Raw genomic sequence first — 23,003 nt, 5'->3', positions numbered from 1 at the left:
CCGAACCGAAATTTGGACAAATCGGTTCGGTTTCTTGAATTTGAGTAAACCGATCGGAATGAGTTCGATTTAGGTTCGGTTAACCGAGATTTTCGGTTCGGTTCGCCTGAACCGAACGGTTAACCGGAGAACAAAAAACCCTAACCTAATAGTCTTATTAGCCATCAGATTATTTTCTCCTCTTCCTCAGCTTCTTCGATTACTCTTCAACTTCTTCTTCTTCTTCGATGCATCATCATCTTCTTATTCTTCTTCGATTCATGACTATCATCTTCTTCTTCTTCGATTCATAACCATCAATCCATCATCTTCTTCATCTTCTATTCATCATCCTTCATCATCATCATCTTCTTCTTCTTCACCATCATCTTCTTCTTCTTCTTCTTCTTCTTCTATATTGTGAGCTCCGCTTTCCAGATCTCGCCGCCACGGTCTTTGTAATTCAGATCTCGCCGCCACGGTCTTGGCGATTCAGATCTCGCCGCCACGGTCTGCGCCATTCACATCTCGTCTTCTTTCTCCAAGCCAAAAGACAAAAGCCTTTTTTTTTTGTTAACAGGCCCTTTTGTAGACAAAGCCCAGTTTTCAAAATTATTATGGCCCAAAAATACAAAACCGAAAAACCGAATCATAAAAACCGAATTAACCGGGTCCGAACCGAACCGAACCGAAATCGTAGTCGGTTAGTTTCGGAACAGCTTTCAAATTCCGAAAAACCCGAGAAACCGAGAAACCGAATCCGAAAAAACTGAACGGGTCGGATTCGCAGGCCTATGTTAATCTTTAAGTTATCTTAGTAACATAGAGAGGATGGGAAAAGCAGAGCATTTTCTTGTTTTTTTCTCCTCTTGGATTCCTCATACTCCCCTTTTTACCAAGGTCTCCGTTTAAACTAAAATAAATTAAAAGTCCACTTATTACTGCCAAACAGTGAGGTTCTCCTTTCCATAATTTAATGATAGAATAACTTTTGTCCTTCATTTACCTTTTTTTTTTTTCAATCAATGACGACTTGTACCTAGTACCTACCACCACCTCTCTCGAACGTTTCCATCATAGTATACAATTTCATTACATTAATTACTTGTTTTATGAACCAACTTGGTGTTTTAGTCGTCCAAATTGACAAAACTTGACTGGGAGATAAGAACACAATAATATGCCCATCCACAGAAGACAGTAAAAGCTTTTCAGACATTCTATATAAAAGATGTCAAAACATTTGGATGTTGTAAAAGATGATATTTGATCATTTGGTAAAAGATGAACACAACATAGAAAACAATGCAGTGTATACTGCGTTGGTGCAAAACGTCACTAATCGGAAGTTATGTAGTCTCTTGTTCTTGTAACGATTGTACAACTCTGGTTTAAACTTTACATAAATCTATAATATTTACAACCAAGTTGTGAGTTATTAATCTATAACTTTTTGACTAATACTGTATATTGATAACCATTATCACTTAGTCTATTTAATTTTTAATCCCAAAAACATAAAAACGTCTAATAAATCAATATTAAAGGGTGATAAAACTAATCACTAATAACTCTTCAATTCCTATTTTTATCAGTCACGAAACCTTGATTAGACAAATCACCAACTCTTTGACCCCAAGTATGTATGTGTCTGATTGTTAGTAAGATCTTTAATTATCCTCTAGTCTTGATGAGCAAATTGAATCAAATCTTGGGATAATTGGGGATTTGGAATAATGACTCCTCGATCTGAGTTTCCATCACTTTGAACTATATGATAATGTATTATTTTTCTAAAAGATGATTCTAATATTATGTGCTTGACGTAAAAATTCAATCTAAGATTTGGAAAAATTGGAGGCTTACTACAAAGGGGCGACCTGGAAGGAGCCAAGAAGACTCTCAGAAAGTGAATATATTGAATGAGCCGACAAGAATTTGTGGAGAGCAAGAAAATGAAAACAAAAGAATAGTGTAGTACTTGCTTCATTTAATTTATTAGGAACCAAAATGTACGCATAATCGCAACAAAATATAACATGTTAACACTTGTTGAATAACAGTGTGAAATCTCATTAATTAGTAAAGTGACTGTACAACAAGTATTTATACTTACATGAGATTAGTAACTAACATAAGCTAAAGCCTTTAGATCACGTTTTTGGCGGAAAAATGTAGAATCATATTTTTGGCGGGAAATGCGAAATTCCATTTCTAGCGGAAAATTTTACGGAATTGCATTGTTGGCGGGAAAATGTTGAATCACGTTTTGGCGGAAAAATTTATTTCATGGATTTAATAGTTAAATCATGTCTACATTGGTTTATTAAAATCAGTTTTGACATTTGATTTGATTATATTTGGTTTAGACATTTGATTTAGAATGTTTAATTTTTATTGGTTTGGTTATGAGTAATCCACTAATCCATTCTAACATAAACCATTTCAATCCAATTCATTAAACTCACTAATCCATTAAATCCATTAATCCATTAGTATCCAAATTTCTCATTCATTATATCCATGGATTGGATTGGTTTGGATTGATCCATTAACTTTTATCCATTTTGACACCCCTAGCTAAAGGAAACTTATATTAATCCTATATCTCTATAAAGGACATCTTCATTAAACAAAGATAAAATAAAGGACAGTTGGGAATATTGTTGTACACGATTTTCCAACAAAATTCCTAAGTTCTTGTTTTATGGTCAATTAGGTAGATGATGAAATTAAGAAAATGGTACTAGTGTGATTTTATTGCCTTTATATTTTTTATTGGTTCCAATAAAATGTTACGTGAAACATAAATTTATTTCACAGCATTAAATAGATGCTTATTTTGGGACATACTACTCCCTCCGTTTCAGTTTAGTTGTCGTTTTAGGATCTAAATTTTGTTTCATAATAGTTGTCGTTTTAGGTTTTCAATGCAAATGTTTGGTAAAAATTCTAGTTTTATTCATATTGTTTTAATGTTTTGGTCAATGAAATTTTTTATAAAATACATTAACAAAGGGTAAAACATAAAATTAATGTTTTTTTTAATCTGTGTGAAAAAATCTTAAACGACAACTAAAACGAAAGAGAGTATAATTTAGTACTAGTAAACAAAACTATAATAGTAGTATCAAGTATCAACGCAATTATTCTTGATTTTATGATAAAATAAATAAACAAAAGAAAGGGGAAGAAGAAAAGTCGTGAGAGAGAACGCGTTGGCAAAGGAGGACGCAGCCGATAAAATGTTACAGTCACCGAGCAGTTCACATTAACATCTTCTGGGAAAGTCAAAACCATTTATAAACCCTTCATCTTCTTCCTCTTCCTCTCTGTCTCTCTCCATAATTCTTGTCTGCGTCATCACACAGAGACAGAGGAATCGTCTCAAAGCTTTTTCTCACAAATGGCAGGCAGTAATATTCTCCATAAGATTAAGGTACTCTTTTTCTTCTTCTTTAAGTGTTAGATCTTCTTGATCTGATCTCGTTTGAGTTCATTTTTCTCTAGTTTGGACCTGGAATCAGTTTCTCTGTTGTTAGCTATTTCTATTATTAGCAAAAAGTTTGAAACTTTTTTGAGAATTAAAAATTAAAAAGTTTTAAGTGAGTGAGTTAAGAAGATATATAAATGCAGTTTCAAGGTTGATCATTTAGCTCTATCAAGAAAAAAAGGTTGATCCTTTAAAAATTAATGATTTTTGGCTGTTCCATCAAAAGTTTCACGAGCTCTTTCTTTGCTTTTCCTACACACGGGTATGAAGGAATCTGACGAAATTCTACATTCCCGTACGCTTTTACTGAAAAAAACTCAAACTTTTGAGGTGGGGTTGTCTGAAGAATCTGTGCATAGATCTCTGTTGTGCTTATGGTTTGTTCATGGGTGTGGTGATAAAGAATTTAGATTTAGATGACTCCTGGAAGACTTTAACTGACTTGGTGTGAAGAATCAATCCAGTATTTCTTGTTTCTTTGTGCTTTTAGTATTAATTGTACTGTTTTGCTGTGAATTAGTTGAAGGCTGGGTTCTGTGGATCCGCTCCTGACATGGGAAGAGGCAAAAGCAAGATGTGGAAGAACATCACCCACGGTTTTCACTGTGTGAAGGGCAAGTCCAGCCATCCGATGGAGGATTATGTAGTGTCTGAATTCAAGAAACTTGAAGGGCATGAATTGGGTTTGTTTGCTATCTTTGATGGTCACTTGGGTCATGATGTGGCTAAATACTTGCAGACTAATCTCTTTGACAACATTCTTAAAGAGGTAAATCTTTAATTTTGTCAAGAAATCTCTTTGGAGGCTAAAAGGCGAATCGTTTGTGAGTTATTCTGACTTATCCATTTGTGTTTTCTTAGAAGGATTTTTGGACTGACACAGAGAATGCTATAAGGAATGCATACAGATCAACAGATGCTGTCATATTGCAGCAGTCCCTTAAGCTTGGTAAAGGCGGATCAACCGCTGTAACGGGAATTTTGATCGACGGTCAAAAGCTAGTTGTTGCTAATGTTGGAGACTCCAGAGCAGTGATGTCTAAGAATGGTGTTGCGCATCAGCTCTCAGTCGATCATGAACCAAGCAAAGAGAAAAAAGAAATAGAGAGCCGAGGCGGCTTTGTATCCAATGTTCCTGGTAAAGCTACCTTTTTCGTTCTGCCTAGTCATGGTTTTGGTCTCCTTGGGTTAGTTGGTGTGAAATGATGTTAATTTACTATCCTAAAATGTTGCAGGGGATGTTCCACGAGTTGATGGACAGTTAGCGGTTGCGAGAGCATTTGGAGATAAGAGCTTAAAGATACATCTGAGCTCTGAACCGGACATAACACACCAGACAATTGATGATCACACTGAATTCATCCTTTTCGCCAGCGATGGTATTTGGAAGGCAAGTCTAATGACTCAGTATCTTGCTCTGATTCTAACCGTGGGTTAGCCAGTTTCTGGACCACTTCTTCTAACATGATGGTCAATGTTTATAACTGCAGGTATTATCGAACCAAGAAGCGGTTGATGCTATCAAGAGTATCAAAGATCCGCATGCAGCTGCACAGCACTTGATAGAGGAAGCTATATCTAGGAAGAGCAAAGACGACATCTCCTGTATCGTTGTAAAGTTCCACTAATCTTTTTTTTCAGAAAGCTTTTTATTTGTCTATAACTTACCATATCAAGTTTGCAAGATAGAGAAATATATGCTCAAGCTGTGTCTGTAAACCCCAGTAATGAGGTTTCCCAGAAGATGTAATATATTATGTTAGCTTGTTTTTTCTTCACAAATAAATAAAAATAACAAATCGCGACAGCCTTAAGATACAAAACAAAGATGTTCTTCGTAGTTCTTGTCATCCTCCTCTGCTCTGCAGATATAGAAAAACAAGAGAAAGTATGTTGTCAGCTTTAACATATACAAAAGCAAGCAAGCAAAAACTTTTGGTGGATCAAAGCAATGAAACTTACAAGCGCATGTGTGGTCTCTAGACATAGGAAAGCCAGAGCTAAAATGGCACTGGTCGGAAAGAGCCAAAACATCTGGCCTGAGTGGTTTGATGGCTGTGGTCAAAAACTCCATACATCGACAAAGCCTCCGCCTCTCCTTCGCATTCTTATGGCGGCTACTAAACCACCTGCAACACTCGGCGGTGGGCGGAGACTCCTGATGGACGAAGAACATCTTGCACTGTTCTACCATCACGTTCGCCACGTCTACACACTCCGGCGGCCAAGGACGGTACACTGCGTTGGCGGTTGTGACTGCAACAAGAAGACACGTCATTGCAAACGCTACTTTCATCATCATCCTAACCATGTAGCAACTTTTCTTGTTTTATTTTTGTGTTGGTCTTATATCTCGCTACCTAATAAACGTAATCGTGACACTATCTTAAATACTTTAAGAGAAAATTCAATTTAGTAACGCATGCGAGATTTAATGCTTTTGGCCGCGTGGAATTTAAAACAAAGAAACGGTGATTTAAAACGTTTCTCGTATATAAATGGACCATTGGCCCATGCTATAGTGTATGTGTGTCATGTGGTACAGTTGTGAACTGATAACAAAAAACAAAACGAAATCAACTTTTACTTTTTTACATTTGTTTTTGAAATGCATAAGACCATATCACAAACTTGAGCAATTGTGTTTTATGAGGAAAAAAAATACTTGAATATTTGTGTTGTTCTAAACTTCCGTTTCCAAGAGAATAAGAAAATTGTTTTTTTCAAAATTGTAAACCGAAGTTTATATTAGATTATTCAACTAAATTTAAGAGTATTTTAATTAGTATGTCAAACGATAACTAAAATTTTCAGAGTAAATCAAATTATTTTTTATTTGTTAATCGTGAGATCCCAAAAGCTTTCTAGATCTAAGGCCATCATCTTTATCGGTAAAAACGGCAGGAGTATCTCAAAATATTATATTTTAATAATTATCATATAATTTTATTATTTATTTAAATAATTATTCAGAAAGTAACTATTTAACATGTTAAAAATATGACATGTGTAAAGAACAGTTTCTCAGAATTTGTCTGCAAATAAACGTTTCTCACGAAACCCCTAATGAAGATGTTTTAAAGACTAGTGAAAAATCATTTGAGAAACCCCTAATGAAGATGCTTTAAAAACTAGTTCCACGAGGCCTTGCATCGGAATATATGTTCGAAAATATTTCAAATTTAATGTGCGGTAGGTGGTCAAAACGATTCGAACCCCAAACTCACTTACTTGAGAGTTATCATTGGGCCAATATAATGCACTAAGTTGAATAAATCAAAATATACAAAAAGATTCAGAATACGTTAGAACTTAGAAGTGAGAGAACTTCGGTGTTCCTCGTAACTTCAAATGCACCGACCATTGGGCGGATCTAGTTGTTTTTATCGTGGACATCAAAAAACCTTTTTTTGTTCTTAATCTCATCTTCATGTACTCCGCAATAATTAAAAAAGACCTCCTTTATAAAAAAATAAACAATAACTAAAAGACAACTATAATGAAACAGCTCGTGAATGCTTGAATGGCCCATTTCATGTACGTGTTTATCTCTTTATGTTTATATTACACATATAAACATAAATCATATTCTTATATATATGTAAATGATAATCTAATTTATGTTTCATTCTTCTATATATGATTCCACTTTCACAAAAGAAAAAACACACCAAGAGGAAGAATTGAAGTTCCCTCGGAGCGATGAGTCAACACATGAACCTTCTCCTTCCTTCATTTGAAACGGGCCAAGAAGAACACGATGAACGCAAGACGACGGAAAACGGAGGCATCTGTGGCGGTGTTTGGAGGTTCAGAGGCAACAAAGCGGCCAAGGAAGCAGCTAGTGTCTCAATGAAAGGTACCCTTGCTAGGTTATTTGACTGCTGCAGCAAAGACGTCAAAAAGACTATCTTGCCCTTGGGTCACGGCGACCCGTCCATCTACCATTGCTTCCAAACTTCCGTTGACGCTGAGGAAGCGGTGGTTGAATCCTTACGGTCTGGCGCCGCCAACTCTTACTCCCCGGGGGTCGGTATTTTACCAGCCAGAAGGTAATTAATTTGTTTCTAATTGTTTCACTAATATGTTTTCTCTTAAAGTTATCCAACTAATACTGTATATAACTATATATATTATATGACAAAGGTTATCTAAGTTCTTTATTACTCTATTAGGTGAATATGTATGTAGTTAGACGTAGCACTAGTTGAGATGTTACTGTTTATAACTAGTGTTTAAAAACGCGGTTAGCGCCTAAAGTTTTGAGATATTAAAATTTAGATGCTTTATATATGAGATTAAATTTGAAATAGTTTTAGTTTCATTTTCCAAAAATTTATATTATATTTACTATAACATGTGCAACTATGCTCATATTAATTTAGGGCGGTTGCAAATTATCTGAACCGGGACCTTCCACATAAGATGAAATCAGATGATATATTTATAACGGTGGGGTGTTGCCAAGGGATAGAGACAATGATCCAATCCCTCGCCGGACCAAAGGCCAATATCTTGCTCCCGACTCTAACCTATCCCCTCTACAACAGTCACTCAATCCATAGCCATGTTGAGATTCGCAAGTACGATCTCCTTCCTGATTTAGACTGGGAGATAGATCTTCAAGGCGTTGAGGCCATCGCAGATGAAAACACCATTGCTATGGTGATAATAAATCCTCATAACCCATGTGGAAATGTCTATACATATGAACATCTAAAGAAGGCACGTGATAGGTGAAAACTATCTAACTTATGATTTACTTTCTTTCTATGAACAAAAGTTTTGTTATGTTATAGGTGGCTGAGGTGGCGAGAAAGCTAGGAATAATGGTGATTTCTGATGAAGTTTATAACCAGACTATTTATGGAGAGAATAAATTTGTCCCGATGGGAATATTTTCATCCATTGCTCCTGTGGTTACACTCGGGTCTATATCCAAGGGATGGCTCGTTCCCGGCTGGCGAATAGGTTGGATCGCAATGAACGGTCCCGAAAACGTTTTCAAAACCACAGGGGTCAGTTTTTCAATCTGTCAATTATCACAAGTTATTAGAAGTAAACATCGTCCTCCGGACATGCATGTAGACGTGATGAGTATGTTTGAACATCGAACAATAATTTGTTGTCAATAGGTCGTTGAATCCATCAAGGAACATCTCGACATAAGTCCAGATCCATCAACAATTCTACAGGTTTGTCTTATGATTCTTAATGTTCTATGACACATGCATAGATGCAATGAGTTACGTGTATATATATGCAATAGCTAATATTGCCTTGTTTAATTGGAAGCTTGCACTTCCAATTTCCAAACATCTTGGAGAAGACGAAGAAAGATTTCTTGTAGATCTATATATATATATATATATATATATATATATATATATAAATATATAGCAAACCTTTTTTTCGGGACTGCTGACGTCAGCTTTCATAAAAAAAAGAATAAAAATCAAATCAACGGTTATTATTATTTTGTCTGTAAAAATAACTGTAAATGGATGGTCAAGATCAATTAGAGAAAAGACTCGATTTCCTATTTTTCATTTAGCGAAAAGGCATTTTCTGAAGAGTTGTGTTTCTTCGTTAACTTTTGCGTCTCTGCTAACATAAATCAGCGTAATAAAAAATAAATCAACTGTTCAGATCGAAAAAAATAAACTTCGGTCTCTTATCCTAATCCTTCGTCCCCAATGGTTGCGACTTTTACGTCTCACAACCCTACGTTTCTTCATATATATAGATTTCTTAAAACCGCTTTTTCAATTTTTTACCAACTTCTTCGTTTTACTCTCGATTTTACTTTGTTTTCATCAATTACTCACTTCTCTATGATTAAATGTATTTAACAGTTTTTGACCAAGTATATTTTACAACATACTCCCTCCGTTTCAGTTTAGTTGTCGTTTTAGGATTTAAAATTTGTTTCATAATAGTTGTCGTTTTAGGTTTTCAATGCAAATGTTTGGTGAAAATTTCAGTTTTATCCCTACTGTTTTATCCCAATGAAATTTTTTATAAAATATATTAATAAAGGGTAAAACAGAAAATTAAATATTTTTCTTAATTTGTGTGAAAAACCCTTAAACGACAACTAAAACGAAACGTATGAAATATTTGTTTTATTGGTTTCCAAGTTCTGTATCCCATAGCTTTACTCGGTCAAATGATGCACTGTTCCATTCAAACAACACTTATTAGATTATGAATGATATATGTTACAATGACATTTAATTTGTTTTTTAAGTATTCAATGTCATTAGAATATTTCCAGTATCGAAAGCGCAGATTCAAAGTCATTATAATAACCTTCCTATGTACAAAGTCTCTGTTCAGAGAACGGCGCAATACGTTGTTTTCATAAGACTAAAGACAAAAGAGAAATACCATAAAATCAAGCATCAACGAAGATAAGGTAGAAATACGTTTTTTTATCTATCGCTGTCACAGGTTGACCGTACTTCTATATTTTCTGTATGCTGAGTAATCCTTAATTTATTACTAGGATATTAAATCTGCGTAGATTTAATTCTTAGAATTTTCTTTTGAATGTTTGATTAGATGAAATTATTATTAAAAGTTGTAAAAAATATTTCTCACAAAAGTTTATACATCGGAAAAAATAAAAGCCGAAGAAACTAGCTTAGAAATTACCAAATCGAAAAAATACCCAGTAGGAGGATTATAAACAAATTTCCATTCTAAAACATGACTTAGCAATGTTAATTTATCAAAATTTTACTTTTCAGGGTCTATTTTCTAGTATAATTAATGAAAAAGATTAATTAGTCCGATCCTTCTTACGTGTATTCTGTTTCATGGGAATTCGAACGACGGAAATTTCACGTTAATCAACTTTTGGCATTTTTTTGGGGTCACGCACATCATTCAAAGTCTGTAATTCAAAGGTACAGAAAGTCTTCTTGAACATCTTCATTTATTAGTGAGTCTCTTAAATGAGGTTCTTAACTATATAATGTTACTTTAATTAATTTAGATTTTGAAAAGGAATTGAACTACTTGTAGTAACTAGTAAGCCAAGCCAAGTGTCACTAGAGTTTCTAATGGATTTTTAAAAGTCTCTCAAATAAAAAAAAAACATTTCATTTTCTATCTTTCCTTGTTATATTTCATTTTTTAAAAGTCTACTCTTAATTGTAGTATGCTAATATTGGCTCTTAGCATTAGTTTAATATTAAATTTGCAAAGTTTAGAGTTAAGAGAATGTTTATTCGTTGTAAATTTTTATGTGTTTCCAATGGTAGGTTCTTAACTTGTGGTTCTTAGAAAAAAAAAATATTAATTTAAAAATAAAATGAAATTAACAATTTTAGTTTTAAAAAACTTAATAATTGTTGCAAATGAAAATCGGTTACGGGTCTTTCGGGTAGAGGAGTTCAGGATCCAATAGGATAAAAAAAAAATCGGTCCGGTTTCCATTCGGGTCCTTTCGGATTCGGATCGGTTTGGGTATAGATTTTCAGAACTTCTAAATATCCGCTATATAAATGTTCAGGTAAATTGTCGGGTTTTTGGATAAATACTATACCCAATTGTTTGGGTAAATATTCGGGTTTTCGGTTAAAAATTCAAATTTCGAGTAAAATTTCGGGTTTTCGGGTTCATGTTCGGGTTTTCAAGTATATGAATTTAGGATTCAATAGGGTAAATCTAAATTTTCGGGTTAGGGTTAGGGTCGAATTTTTCGGATTTTCAAAAAGAAGAAGATAAAAAATGCTAATAACTGGTTATTTGGTTCTTATATAAAAGTTGGTTCTTAAGATTTAAAGTAATTATTCATTTAATTTTTATAAAACTTAATGCTAAAAACTTCTTAAGAACCCCCAATGGAGATCGTCTTAGAGCACCCTCAATGGGGGTTTCTAAACATAGGTTTTTTAAACAAAATCAAATTGTAAGTATAGATAAATTATATTTTTTAATTATGGATACCTTAAATTTGGAGAAACTTAGCCCAATTATTTATTAATTAATAAACATATTTTATTAAATAAAATACATAAATAATATACATATTTAAAGTATTCATCTAATATTTAAATAATATACATATTTTATTATTTATTAAAAATCATGTTTAGAAACCCATTGGAGTTGCTCTTATATTTTGTTTCATAATTCATCTTCTTCTATTATTACGGAAACTTCACGTTAACTTTTTAGTTTTTTTTTTTTTTGTTTTGGTCACGCACATCACGTATCATACTTTATTATTAATCTTATTCAAAGTCTGTAATTCAAAGGTAGAGAAAGTCTGCTACGTACTGCAAGTTTATACAATCTGACTGAACTTAGACAAAGTCTACGCCTGACAATTAGAATTTAATTTTTATCCAAAGAGTTCCGATTGTTTTACTTCTTCTTCTATAAATACCTTTGTTGGCCTCTTCATATAAACAAACATTTAGATTTCAAAATCTCTATAACATACTCCGAGCCAATTTATTAACAATGAACCACAACAGCAACCTCGTTCTTCCTGCCTATCAAACCGAGACGCAGACGCAAAATGAGACCGATATCAGCGTTTGGCGTTTCAGGGGCAGCGACACCGCAGCCAAAGCCTCCAGCGTCACTATGAGAGTCATCGTCTACAAGCTCTTCGATGAATGCAGCCTGGATGTGAAAAAGCCTCTTTTACCCCTTGCTCACGGTGACCCTTCTTTGTACCCTTGCTACCGCACCTCTATCCTCGTCGAGAACGCCGTCGTCGACGTTATCCGCTCCGGCAAAGGTAACTCTTATGGCCCCGCCGCCGGAATCCTCCCTGCCAGACAGTAATATTTTCTCTTCCTTTACTCTTAATTACTCTGTTCCACCTACTTCAACCATTCAGAAGCTAAAGTATTTTCATGGAATGTTTTGTTAATCAGGGCGGTTGCTGATTACGTGAACCGAGACTTGACGAACAAGGTAAAGCCTAATGACGTATTCATAACTGTCGGATGCAACCAAGGGATAGAAGTCGTGCTTCAATCGCTGGCTCGACCAAACGCTAACATCCTTCTCCCACGACCTAGTTACCCTCACTACGAGGCTCGTGCCGTCTACAGTGGGCTCGAGGTCCGCAAATTCGATCTCCTTCCGGAGAAAGAATGGGAGATTGATCTCCCAGGCATCGAAGCTATGGCAGATGAGAACACAGTTGCAATGGTTATCATAAACCCTAACAACCCCTGTGGAAATGTTTACTCTTACGATCATCTTAAGAAGGTCCTAATTCATAGTTATAGTTAGTTTTGACTCGCTAGAGACTCGAAAAATTGGTGCTGATGAATGAATACTTTATAGGTGGCGGAGACGGCTAAGAAGCTTGGAATAATGGTGATCACAGACGAAGTTTATTGCCAGACAATCTTCGGAGACAATCCTTTTGTTCCAATGGGAGAGTTTTCTTCGATAGCTCCGGTTATCACTTTGGGCGGTATATCAAAAGGATGGGTTGTTCCTGGTTGGAGAATTGGCTGGACCGTTTTGAATGACCCCAAAGGAATTTTGAAATCCACAGGGGTCTGTTTTTTTACCGATCATCATTCTAACTTGTGTTTTTGTAGCTTGTGTTACAAGTAATCACTCTGTTTTTTCCTTATTTCTTGTAACAGGTGGTACAGTCCATTCAACAGAATCTTGACATAACTCCAGATGCTACAACTATTGTTCAGGCTGCACTTCCTGAGATTCTAGGGAAAGCGAATAAAGAGATGTTTGCGAAGAAGAATTCGATATTGAAACAGAACGTGGAATTGGTCTGCGATAGGCTTAAGGACATTCCTTGCTTGGTTTGCAACAAGAAACCTGAGTCATGCACTTACTTATTGGTACAACAACCAACGTATCTTACACTCTTTCATGATTCTTGATCAATTTGGATGATTCTTAACAAAAAACAAATAAACTGCAGACGAAACTGAAGCTTCCATTGTTGGAGGACATAGAAGACGACATGGATTTCTGTATGAAGCTAGCCAAAGAAGAAAACCTCGTCCTTCTACCAGGTAATTACAATCAAATGCGAATACATAAAACGAATCTTGAAAATCGATTAGTTTCAAGTTCAAAGATTGAAACTTTTCTTGGTTTTGTAGGAGTGGCTTTGGGATTGAAGAACTGGATAAGGATAACAATTGGAGTAGAAGCTCAGATGCTGGAAGATGCACTTGAGAGGCTCAACGGCTTCTGCAAACGCCATCTCAAGAAAACAGAGTCTTCTTTTCAAGCTTTGAGCAATGGCAAAATCTAAACCACTCATCTATAGAGACTAAACAGTATACACAACCAAATAAAATCTGTAACTTTGTGGTGGAATAAACAGTAATCCTTTTGCTTAGTCATGTCTTTTACAATTAAGAAACTATATGTTTCTTAATCTAATTTCTTTGTTTGATTCAAAGTATAAAAATATCCAATGAATTCAAGACTTTAAATCTTTACCGTTAAAAGAGACGGACCCACTTTGCCGCCGTCAATATTCAAAAAAGCAAAAGATTTGTCTTTTTTTCTTTCTCCATCAACGGCTCTCTGATCCACAGTAGCCGGAAAAAAAAGAAGCAGAGAGCTCAAATTGTCGGAGAAATAAGAATCCCCAAATCACATCTTAAAGAACCCTAATAAATTCCCAGAGATTCCTCTCATTTAATCACTTCAGATTCGAAAAATCCTCTCTTTGTCCAAAACCCCTTTTTCAAACAATGGATACTACTACTACTACGCCTCCATCTCTCCGTTCGAACCCTAAATCCGCGTTGCGTCTCTCTCGAAACAACAACACTCTCGTCAAATCTCACATTCCATCTCTCGGTTTGGTTCTATCGTCTCCGAAGAACAACGGTACTCCTTACCCATCACCTGTTTCTCTCAATTCTCCATCTTCTCCTGTTACTCTTCGTGAAATCCTTCTTTTATCTCCTTCTCCTCTTCGTAAATCGAGAACCCGTTTGAGTAATCGGTTCGATATGGAAGCTGCCGAGGCTGCTGTGGCCGCACGACGGTGTAAGAAGAAAGGAGGGCAAAATGGTCTTTCGACTTGTGCCTCACCGTCGCCGAGAAATTTCCGGAGGTCGAGACTAAGGTCGGAGGATACAAAGGAAAATACGGAGCCAATTGTTGTCCTGACCGATGAAAAAAAACAAAAACCGAGGAAACAGAAGAAGACTGGTCGATCTAAGAAGGAGAAGCACAGTTCTGTTCCTCTGTTACCTTCTCCTAGTCCATCTTCAGATCAAAGTATGTCCTTTATTTATCTGCTTAATTCTCAAAGTGATTCTTTCTTCTATGATTGTTTGCTCAATAATTTGTGTGTAATCAGATGAAGATGTTTGTCAAAGTGATTTAGAGCGGATTAGAGAAAACATCAGCGATTTGATTATGTGGAAAGATGTTGCGAAATCAACACTTTGGTTTGGTTTTGGATGTATATGTTTCCTATCTTCTTGCTTTGCTGCTAAAGGATTTAACTTCAGGTAACTTTAGGTTTATCTTTCTAGCTTTAATCATTTTATCACATTCACGAGTTAATCATGAAACTTTGTTTGGTTTGAAGTGTTTTCTCAGCGATCTCCTATCTTGGGCTCTTGTTTCTTGGGGTATCGTTCTTGTCAAACACTCTTCGCCAAAGGTAAAAACTTTTAAGGTCCCAGTACATATAAAAATCAGCTTGTACTGAAGTTTTGATCCATTTGTTACCTTAAAGGGCAACCGAAGAAGCCCGGAGAGAGCTTAAATTGAGTGAAGAGGATGTATTACGGATAGCTAGACGGATGCTTCCCATCACCAATTTAGCGATATCAAAGACGAGCGAGCTTTTCTCTGGCGAACCAGCAATGACACTCAAAGTAGAATTTACAAAAATGACACCATTCTCATAAAACTTTTACCTCTGAATGTGGTTCCTTCTTATGCTGTTTTCACTTTGATTTCAGGTGGCACCCTTTGTTCTAATGGGAGCTGAGTATGGCTACCTCATAACATTGTGGAGGTTATGTGCATTTGGTATGATTATTGGAAAACTACATGTCAACAATACTCCAAATAAATCTAAACTGTGTTCTTTAGTTGTATCTAGTAGAATTGACACAGAGTATGCATTGTTTCTATAAACAGGTTTCTTCCTTAGCTTCACCATTCCAAAGCTATATTCATGTTATGCGAGTCAGATTAACCAAAAAGGTAAACTCTATTAACACTAAAAGCTCTTTGATGGTTCCAATGATTGACACTAAAGAATCATTGATCTTTGCTTATGTGTAGTTGAAAGTGCACAGAAGAGAATTGTTGAAGCTTGGGGAGTTTGCACACACAAGAAGTTTGTGGCTGGCTCTGCAATTACCGCATTCTGGAACCTCACTTCTCTCAAGACCCGTTTTATCGCAGTGTTTATCATTGTGGTAGTAATTAGATACAGACGTCAGAATCTACAGTTAGATTCCGAGGATGAGGTCGAGAAGCAACAAGAACAAACTCACCCGGAGCAACAAGAATCGCCGGCGGAAAAGTCACCTTCACCTTCACCATCACCGCCGCCGCCGCCACCGCGGTCAGCGGAAGAAGAGCAAGCGTTGGTGGTGGTTGCAGAAACCGAAGCACCAAAGAAGCTTTAGTCTAGTCACTAGTGTCTTTTCAGTTTCCACCTGTAATAAAATTTCACATTTACGTAATAAATAAATAGTGGTCATTATTATCAAATAAGAAATCGACACGTGGCAGGCTCATGAAACTGTGAAGCAGGTGATAAAAACTCTCGTCCATCATCGTCTTTTCTTTATAAACCCTAAATTCCCATTTCTCTTCCCAAAAGTTTCATCGATTCCACCAAATTAGGGCGAACGCGAAATCTGGGTTTTGTTATTTGAGCGATGGCGACGACTGGGACTGCTGCGGTTGCGACGGGAACGTCGACGGTGAAGAGAAAACCCGTGTTTGTGAAGGTGGAACAGCTAAAGCCTGGTACGACTGGTCACACTTTGACTGTTAAAGTCATTGAGGCTAATATCGTGGTTCCTGTTACCCGGAAGACTCGTCCGACGAGTTCTCTGAGTCGTCCTTCTCAGCCTAGTCGAATCGTTGAGTGTCTCATCGGTGACGAAACTGGGTGTATCCTCTTCACTGCTCGTAACGATCAAGGTTACTGTTTCTTTACTTTTCTCTTGCTCTCTGGATATAGAAATGGTGTCTTCGTAGTTTATTAGAGTGAAAAGTCTGATCCTTTGTTGTCCTCTCGTTTCTGTTTTGAGCAAATGGTAAATGTGTTTCTGCTAGTCCTATTAGGTAAATGATGTATCACTTATTATTGTGTGTGAAAATGGGAATCTGTTTATGTCAATTTCTGGAAAAAGATTTCAAAAGCTATTTTATGTGTCTGAAAATGTAAATGGAACTACTGTGAAAATCTGTTCAAGCCTGTTGTTTTCTCTGCATTTTTGCTGATTTAGTTATGTCTTTGTGAAATTGAAACTTGAAAGGCCTTGAAAGTCTGTAGTATCATTCCTTAAATTTGACTGGAATTGTATAATGTACTTTAGAAATGATGAAATTTGCTTGGTCAGATGTTGAGTTATGTTCAATTTGATGGTCTACATTATCCCAAAACTTTATAGGTTTTCCTGTAGAAATGTTAGTATTGTACCAGTTATCTTGCAATCGCTTTAGTGATTTGACTGATGATGGTACTGATTTTTTTTTGTGTGTGTATAGTTGATCTTATGAAGCCAGGGGCAACGGTGATACTGCGCAATTCAAGGATAGACATGTTCAAGGGTACAATGAGGCTAGGGGTTGATAAATGGGGACGCATCGAAGCCACTGAACCTGCGTCTTTCGCAGTCAAGGAGGATAACAATCTGTCTCTTGTTGAGTATGAACTGATCAATGTTGGTGATCAGTGATCTTTTTAGTCTGTTTATGGAAGTTAACCCCTGAGAGTGTTGGGTTCTGATTTTTCTACCGTGAAGGTCTTTGATTTAGATGATGAAGATTGTATGACTGGTCCAGAGTTGCTTGTAGGAATGCTTTTTTTTTTACCCTAAAATATCCGGTCATGATCTTGCTCTGGAGAACTATTGAGTATGCGAGTAATGAGATTGTTCCTTTCAATTTGTCTTGATGTAAGTTAAAGACCATTGAGAGCTTGTTCACTATCTAATACAGTAAAATAAGTTTTCATTCTTAAACTTTTGGGTGAACGACCTGTGTCCTCCAAGTAAGTTTCATATAGTACCATAACAACACAGATTTCAGGTCTCGTCTCCAGTCCACACAAAACGAAAGTTAAACTCCAGTATTCCCCTAAATTGAAAGTTCTAGACCGCAGTCTCCAAAATTTTAAATTTCGTGGTTTATCTTCGGTTTATTGTGCCAAACCCGATGCCAAACCAAAACCCAGAATAATAAACCGATTTTGAACCCGATTCGGGTTTTAATTGGAATAATAACTCGAATCGTGATCCCGAAACCCATGAATCCAACTGCATCCCAAAATTCAATCAATTCATTAGATCCCGAAACCCATGAATCCAACTGCATCCCAAAATTCTTCATCATCAACGCCATCATCGGAACTTGACTCTCTTCTTCTTTCCTCCTTGTTCCAAATCAAGTCCCCACGAATCGGGTTACATGTTCACAGAAGAACTCCGACAGAGTTCCTTTGCCCCATCACCGGATTCTTGATGTCAGACCCAGTCGTTGTCGCTTCAGGTCAAACATTTGAACGTATCTCCGTCCAAGTTTGTCGGAATCTTGGGTTTGCTCCGAAGCTTCACGACGGACCTCAACCTGATTTATCCACTGTAATCCCAAATCTCGCCATGAAATCAACAATTCTCAGCTGGTGCGATAGAAACAAAATGGAACATCCTCGTCCTCCTGATTACGCTTACGTTGAAGGTGGTGTGGTTCGTACCCGTATGAATTCGATTCCTCCGGGTACGGGTCATCGGATCGCTAAATCGGAAATCTTACCTCCGGTGGCTGAGAATTCAAATTCGAATTCGGATTCAGATTATGAATCTGTAATGGGAGCGATTCGATCTCGTTCAAGAACTTCAATATCGTCAACCACTTCTCTTCCACTTTACCAAACCCGACCCGTTAATCACTCGACCCGGATCCAAGACTCATTCTCTACATCGGATTATTCATCTTTTCCTCCGATGTCACCGGAAGAAGAAGAGATCTACAACAAATTAAGCAGCGTAGACACAATCGATCACGAGCAAGGTCTGATTCAGCTAAGGAAGACGACGAGATCAAACGAGGGCACGAGAATCTCTCTTTGCACTGATCGGATTCTCTCGTTACTCCGATCTCTGATCGTTTCACGGTACAACATCGTGCAAACAAACGCCGCCGCATCGATCGTTAATCTCTCGTTAGAGAAACCTAACAAATTGAAAATCGTACGGTCAGGATTCGTTCCTTTATTGATCGATGTTTTGAAATCGAGATCAACGGAGGCGCAAGAACATGTAATCGGAGCTTTGTTTAGTTTAATTGGAATAATAACTCGAATCGGGTTCAAAATCGGTTTATTATTCTGGGTTTTGGTTTGGCATGGGGTTTGGCACAGTAAATCGAAGATAAACCACGAAATTTGAAATTTTGGAGACTGCGGTCTAGAACTTTCAATTTAGGGGAAAACTGGAGTTTAACTTTCGTTTTGTGTGGACTAGAGACAAGACCCGAAATTTGTGTTGTTATGGTACTATATGAAACTTACTGGGGGGGGGACACATGTCGTTCACCCTAAACTTTTCTTATATCTTTGTCTTTTGGCATCTCATATTACTTGACGTATATCACAATTGTACACTCTCGGTTAAAAGTTAAAACTCTTTACAGAGGCAGTTATACCAAACATTGTATCTCATCTTGGTTTATTGGCATTGTTTAGACAAACTGGAAGTACATAAAAATTCATCTACGGGTCGTAGAACCATCGGCGAGTTAAGCAGATATAATTTCATACTGAATTAATCTTTGGAATCAAAATATTACTTAGATCAGCTTCATAACACCCAAAAGTAATTCATGAACACAATGAAATGTAAAGAGAAAAACCGAAATGGGTATAACCCGAAAGAGGCTTACAACACAGCAAAAATGTTATGATTCCTAATCTTACCCTCACTATACCAAAACAGTCCCCACAAAGTATCATCATCCTTGATAGAAACAAACGGAGAAAGAGTAAACTCACTCGACTTCTTTGATGATCTTTCTTTTGCGCAGAGGTTTTGTGACCACTGTTCCTGGAGCACTGTGAGCTTTCCTTCGAGCTTCTTTTCTTCTCTTCGAATCGTTCACGGTTCGGATGATCGCCATTGCTTTGTATATTGGTTTTGGCAAGTGCCTGTGTCTATATTTCACAATAACCAAAACGTTTCCATGTTACTATAGTTATCTTTTGACAATCTCCAAAGTTAGAAGCATGGGATAAAACCACAGTTTTCATTGGTCATTTACCTCACAATGCGCTTAACCTCAGGAAGATGCTTGTACCGGTTCTTCACAGCCTCGTTGTACTCATGCTTCTTCTGTTCCCTTGGAAGAATCTGCGGCACAACACACCAATCAACATTGAGAATTCACCGTTCCAAGTTAAAAACTTCTTAAGAAAGCATGTACAAGTAATATCTCATAATCATATACACAATTGGATCAATGGCTAAGCCTGTGGTAACTTTTTTTCGGTTTTTATTTTGTATAAATCAATCTAATGCTAGTGTAACAAGAAAATTCACAGAATCTTACAACTCCCAATTGCTCTGATGCTTTTGCCTTCCATAGCCTGAGATTGGTGTCATCACTGCCCGATATTACATATGTAGCATCACAGCTATACTTGACACAGAATACTCTACAAGAAGAAAAAAAATTAGAAATTGCTTAGACTAAATCAAATTACCAAGGTGGGACACCAGAACATTTGAACTTCCAATATATACAGAGTTTTTCAGTAGAATGTACCTCTGCATCCTCTTTGTATGGTAGATTTCCCTGCTGTGACCTCCATTGTATGGGAAGATTCTAACAGATCGATCATAAGAACCCGTAACAAATTCACGACCAGTTGGTGAAAAGTCAATATCCATCCTGTAAAATGATGAAATTAGATAAATCATAATGCATTAGGATAATATCTTGTTGAATATTATAGCTGATACTTGGGATTTATCATTCTTCATTCTTACACTGCAGAAACATGATCTTTATGCACGCACTTGGCTTCGTCCAACTTTCTACCATCAAAGCTATAGCAACTTCCATCTTCATTAGCCTATTCAGTTTCACCATGTGATAAAATTAGCACATAAGCAAAAGATAAACGCTGATTTAACATAGCCCATCACAGAAAATTCCACTTTATGATTATCACTTACAGCTGTCAGGTTCATAGGCTCCATGGGGTTCCATGCAATTGAATTTGTTTTGGTCTGTCGAAAGAAAATCAATTCACAGACAATGTTTTAACTTGAAGAGTAAAAATGACTTCAAATGACGAGAATGAGTGAACAAGTTTCAACTATACCATCATAATAATTTTTCTAGCCGCAGAAGACATACGGAGATCATATATGGTTATGCTGCGGTCGCTGGAAGAAGAAGAATCCTCTTATAGTGTTAGAAAAGGGTCTGGAAGATCTAGCACAGATCATCACATGACATAAACAAGTGTAAAGTAGAAAGCCTATACCTAGCAGATGTAGCTAATATATCAGGCTCTCCAGGATTAAACCGAACAGATATTACAGAGTCAGTTCCCCACTGGAAACTCTGAACTGGCTGAGACCTAATTACAAAAAGTAAAACCATAAGCACTGCTTACATTATAATAAAACAAACACCAGAGATTTCTTTTAGCAGGAGTCTGAGTACCTATTATGATTCCATATATCAAGTTGAGCTCCGGCCGTAGCAAAAAGGTCACCTTCAAACTGATGATCAACAGCCCTAGAAATGAAAGAAAGGTTAGTAGCTCAAGTTTTTAGGACTAATAGAATCATGAGAAATTGAATAAAGAGTGTACGAAGTCTACCAGAAAGCATTCTTCCAGACATAAGTTGCAGAAGGCTGAAAAAAATAGTTGTAATAAGCTTGTAGTTATATACCAGCAAGAGCAAGCTCTTGATTATACAATATTACAAAAAAAAAAGAATATTAAAAGAACTACCTCAATGGAATTCTCAGATGAAATGGTAGAATCTTCTAGGGTAGGACGAGGAACATTCCACAAACGAACACTGCACAAATCCATTCACCTTAGTTTGACAGCCTAAAATCTAATCAACAACTGGAAGATTTAAAAACGATAGATTCTTAGAATATCTTACGTGCAATCAGTTCCGCATGAAACCAATACATTGCCATCGGTTGATGCTGTAAGACCACGCACAGCACCTTGATGACCAGGGAATTGGCAAACAGTACGCCTGCTTGTTTCAAGTTCCAGAATTCATTTACCAAAAGCACAGCACATAATAATACAGGAAAAAACCTAAATGAAGTTCAAATTAACCTTGAAGAGATATCCCAAAGGCGAATATCTGAAGAGAAGAAAAAGAAACATAGTATCACTTTCAGCAAGATCAATGGACAAAACAACCAGCTTACATAAATTGCTATTGCCAATGGTAGGAAACTTAAAATAACCAAACTTCTGAGCAACGACTATTCCATATAACCGAACCTCCGAACTTTTGGTTCCTTTTTCATATATATATCATCATCAAATGTGCCATTAGATAAATCACCTCCATCCATAGAAGCAGAGAAGATTCCTTTGAGGTAATTTGGGTTCTTCGCCATACATGAGACTCCATCACGATGCCCATCCATTGCTCCAACAAAGGGCCTTGCAAATATCTACAGAACAGCAACAACAAAAACAGAAGCAAATTTGAGGATTTTTCCATAACTAAACAACACAGAGAAAAATCAAAATTGAAACTCAAGAGCAGATACCTTTTCTAATTTAGCAGCTGTAAGAGCTCTCTGGTATTCCACAGCCTTCTCCATAGGTCGAAGACTTGGGTCGAAGTTGTGAAAGACCCTCTTGAATCATCACCCAAAGTTTTCACAGAAATTTGTTAAGTTATTGAGAGTCAAAAGCTAATTTTGTGATATGGGAACGAATTGGATATGCACAAATTTACCTGAAGATCCTGACTTCTTTCTCGAGTGTATTCATCAACCGATCTTGATAACGTCTTAATCTTCATTGCTTACGACTACGAAAAGGTCACGACGAATACTAATGGGGAAGAGAGAGACAGAGAGATACAGGGTCAAGTGAGATAGCTTCTCCAGACAGAAAAACCCTAGAGGGGAGAGGTTTTGGGAGGTGACGAAGCTCTGATGGGCCTAACTTACAAATATTTAGTCCTTAATGGGCTTTTTATATTTTATTATGATTGGCCCAAAGATCTTGAGAAACCACCTATTGCAATAACTTACTCTTTTTTGGGCAAAGCAATAACTTACTCTAGTTTTAGTTTTTTTTTTTTTTTTTTTT

The 23,003-nt window shown here is 36.6% G+C and overlaps 8 protein-coding genes across 10 annotated transcripts; 6 read left to right on the top strand and 2 right to left on the bottom strand.

Moving 5' to 3' along the window:
* The first annotated feature begins 3,171 nt into the window (after positions 1–3,171).
* LOC9305576 (probable protein phosphatase 2C 58) lies at positions 3,172–5,239 on the top strand. The gene is made up of 5 exons (XM_021019224.1): positions 3,172–3,418; positions 3,993–4,241; positions 4,334–4,610; positions 4,708–4,862; positions 4,963–5,239. Exons 1-5 carry the CDS (start codon positions 3,386–3,388, stop codon positions 5,098–5,100), a joined length of 852 nt encoding a protein of 283 aa, XP_020874883.1. The 5' UTR covers positions 3,172–3,385; the 3' UTR covers positions 5,101–5,239.
* On the bottom strand, positions 5,206–5,845 carry LOC110226714. The gene is made up of 2 exons (XM_021019225.1): positions 5,435–5,845; positions 5,206–5,334 (listed from the first exon to the last, which is right to left on the bottom strand). Coding segments are annotated over exons 1-2 (351 nt in total). The 5' UTR covers positions 5,784–5,845; the 3' UTR covers positions 5,206–5,332.
* A 1,218-nt stretch (positions 5,846–7,063) lies between these two features.
* On the top strand, positions 7,064–9,025 carry LOC110226039 (S-alkyl-thiohydroximate lyase SUR1). Of its 2 annotated transcripts, XM_021016544.1 has the most exons (5): positions 7,064–7,524; positions 7,858–8,197; positions 8,272–8,490; positions 8,608–8,667; positions 8,768–9,025. In XM_021016544.1, exons 1-5 carry the CDS (start codon positions 7,175–7,177, stop codon positions 8,870–8,872), a joined length of 1,074 nt encoding a protein of 357 aa, XP_020872203.1. In that variant the 5' UTR covers positions 7,064–7,174; the 3' UTR covers positions 8,873–9,025. The 2 variants fall into 2 exon arrangements, with proteins under 2 accessions (XP_020872203.1, XP_020872204.1); XM_021016545.1 differs by having other exon boundaries at positions 7,065–7,524; positions 8,608–8,839.
* Positions 9,026–11,703: 2,678 nt separating this feature from the next.
* Positions 11,704–13,834, top strand: LOC9305575 (probable aminotransferase TAT1). The gene is made up of 6 exons (XM_002869458.2): positions 11,704–12,273; positions 12,370–12,709; positions 12,788–13,006; positions 13,099–13,314; positions 13,398–13,491; positions 13,582–13,834. Exons 1-6 carry the CDS (start codon positions 11,948–11,950, stop codon positions 13,734–13,736), a joined length of 1,350 nt encoding a protein of 449 aa, XP_002869504.1. The 5' UTR covers positions 11,704–11,947; the 3' UTR covers positions 13,737–13,834.
* Positions 13,835–13,931: 97 nt separating this feature from the next.
* Positions 13,932–16,203, top strand: LOC9305574 (reticulon-like protein B18). 2 transcript variants are annotated; one of them, XM_021018767.1, is made up of 8 exons: positions 13,932–14,719; positions 14,802–14,955; positions 15,036–15,110; positions 15,186–15,327; positions 15,415–15,484; positions 15,596–15,661; positions 15,743–15,978; positions 16,063–16,203. In XM_021018767.1, the coding sequence occupies exons 1-8, from the start codon at positions 14,185–14,187 to the stop codon at positions 16,090–16,092; spliced, it is 1,308 nt and encodes a 435-aa protein (XP_020874426.1). In that variant the 5' UTR covers positions 13,932–14,184; the 3' UTR covers positions 16,093–16,203. The 2 variants fall into 2 exon arrangements, with proteins under 2 accessions (XP_020874426.1, XP_020874424.1); XM_021018765.1 differs by having other exon boundaries at positions 15,743–16,203.
* Positions 16,204–16,269: 66 nt separating this feature from the next.
* LOC9305573 (uncharacterized protein At4g28440) lies at positions 16,270–17,655 on the top strand. Its single transcript, XM_002869456.2, has 2 exons — positions 16,270–16,615; positions 17,186–17,655. Exons 1-2 carry the CDS (start codon positions 16,348–16,350, stop codon positions 17,374–17,376), a joined length of 459 nt encoding a protein of 152 aa, XP_002869502.1. The 5' UTR covers positions 16,270–16,347; the 3' UTR covers positions 17,377–17,655.
* A 71-nt stretch (positions 17,656–17,726) lies between these two features.
* LOC9303522 (U-box domain-containing protein 39) lies at positions 17,727–19,169 on the top strand. Its single transcript, XM_002869455.2, has one exon. It carries the CDS (start codon positions 17,998–18,000, stop codon positions 19,084–19,086), a length of 1,089 nt encoding a protein of 362 aa, XP_002869501.1. The 5' UTR covers positions 17,727–17,997; the 3' UTR covers positions 19,087–19,169.
* A 280-nt stretch (positions 19,170–19,449) lies between these two features.
* LOC9305572 (DDB1- and CUL4-associated factor 13) lies at positions 19,450–22,832 on the bottom strand. Its single transcript, XM_002867403.2, has 16 exons — positions 22,645–22,832; positions 22,454–22,543; positions 22,243–22,354; positions 22,008–22,035; positions 21,823–21,921; positions 21,663–21,732; positions 21,528–21,562; positions 21,368–21,442; positions 21,186–21,281; positions 21,021–21,084; positions 20,872–20,925; positions 20,683–20,768; positions 20,459–20,584; positions 20,243–20,348; positions 19,955–20,043; positions 19,450–19,847 (listed from the first exon to the last, which is right to left on the bottom strand). Exons 1-16 carry the CDS (start codon positions 22,708–22,710, stop codon positions 19,685–19,687), a joined length of 1,359 nt encoding a protein of 452 aa, XP_002867449.1. The 5' UTR covers positions 22,711–22,832; the 3' UTR covers positions 19,450–19,684.
* Positions 22,833–23,003: the final 171 nt, after the last annotated feature.

This window comes from Arabidopsis lyrata, assembly GCF_000004255.2.
Source record: "Arabidopsis lyrata subsp. lyrata unplaced genomic scaffold ARALYscaffold_7, whole genome shotgun sequence".
In the NCBI taxonomy this organism is placed as follows: Eukaryota; Viridiplantae; Streptophyta; class Magnoliopsida; order Brassicales; family Brassicaceae; genus Arabidopsis; species Arabidopsis lyrata.
Note: the sequence above shows the minus strand (reverse complement) of the source record. Positions and strands in the feature narration are given on the sequence as shown.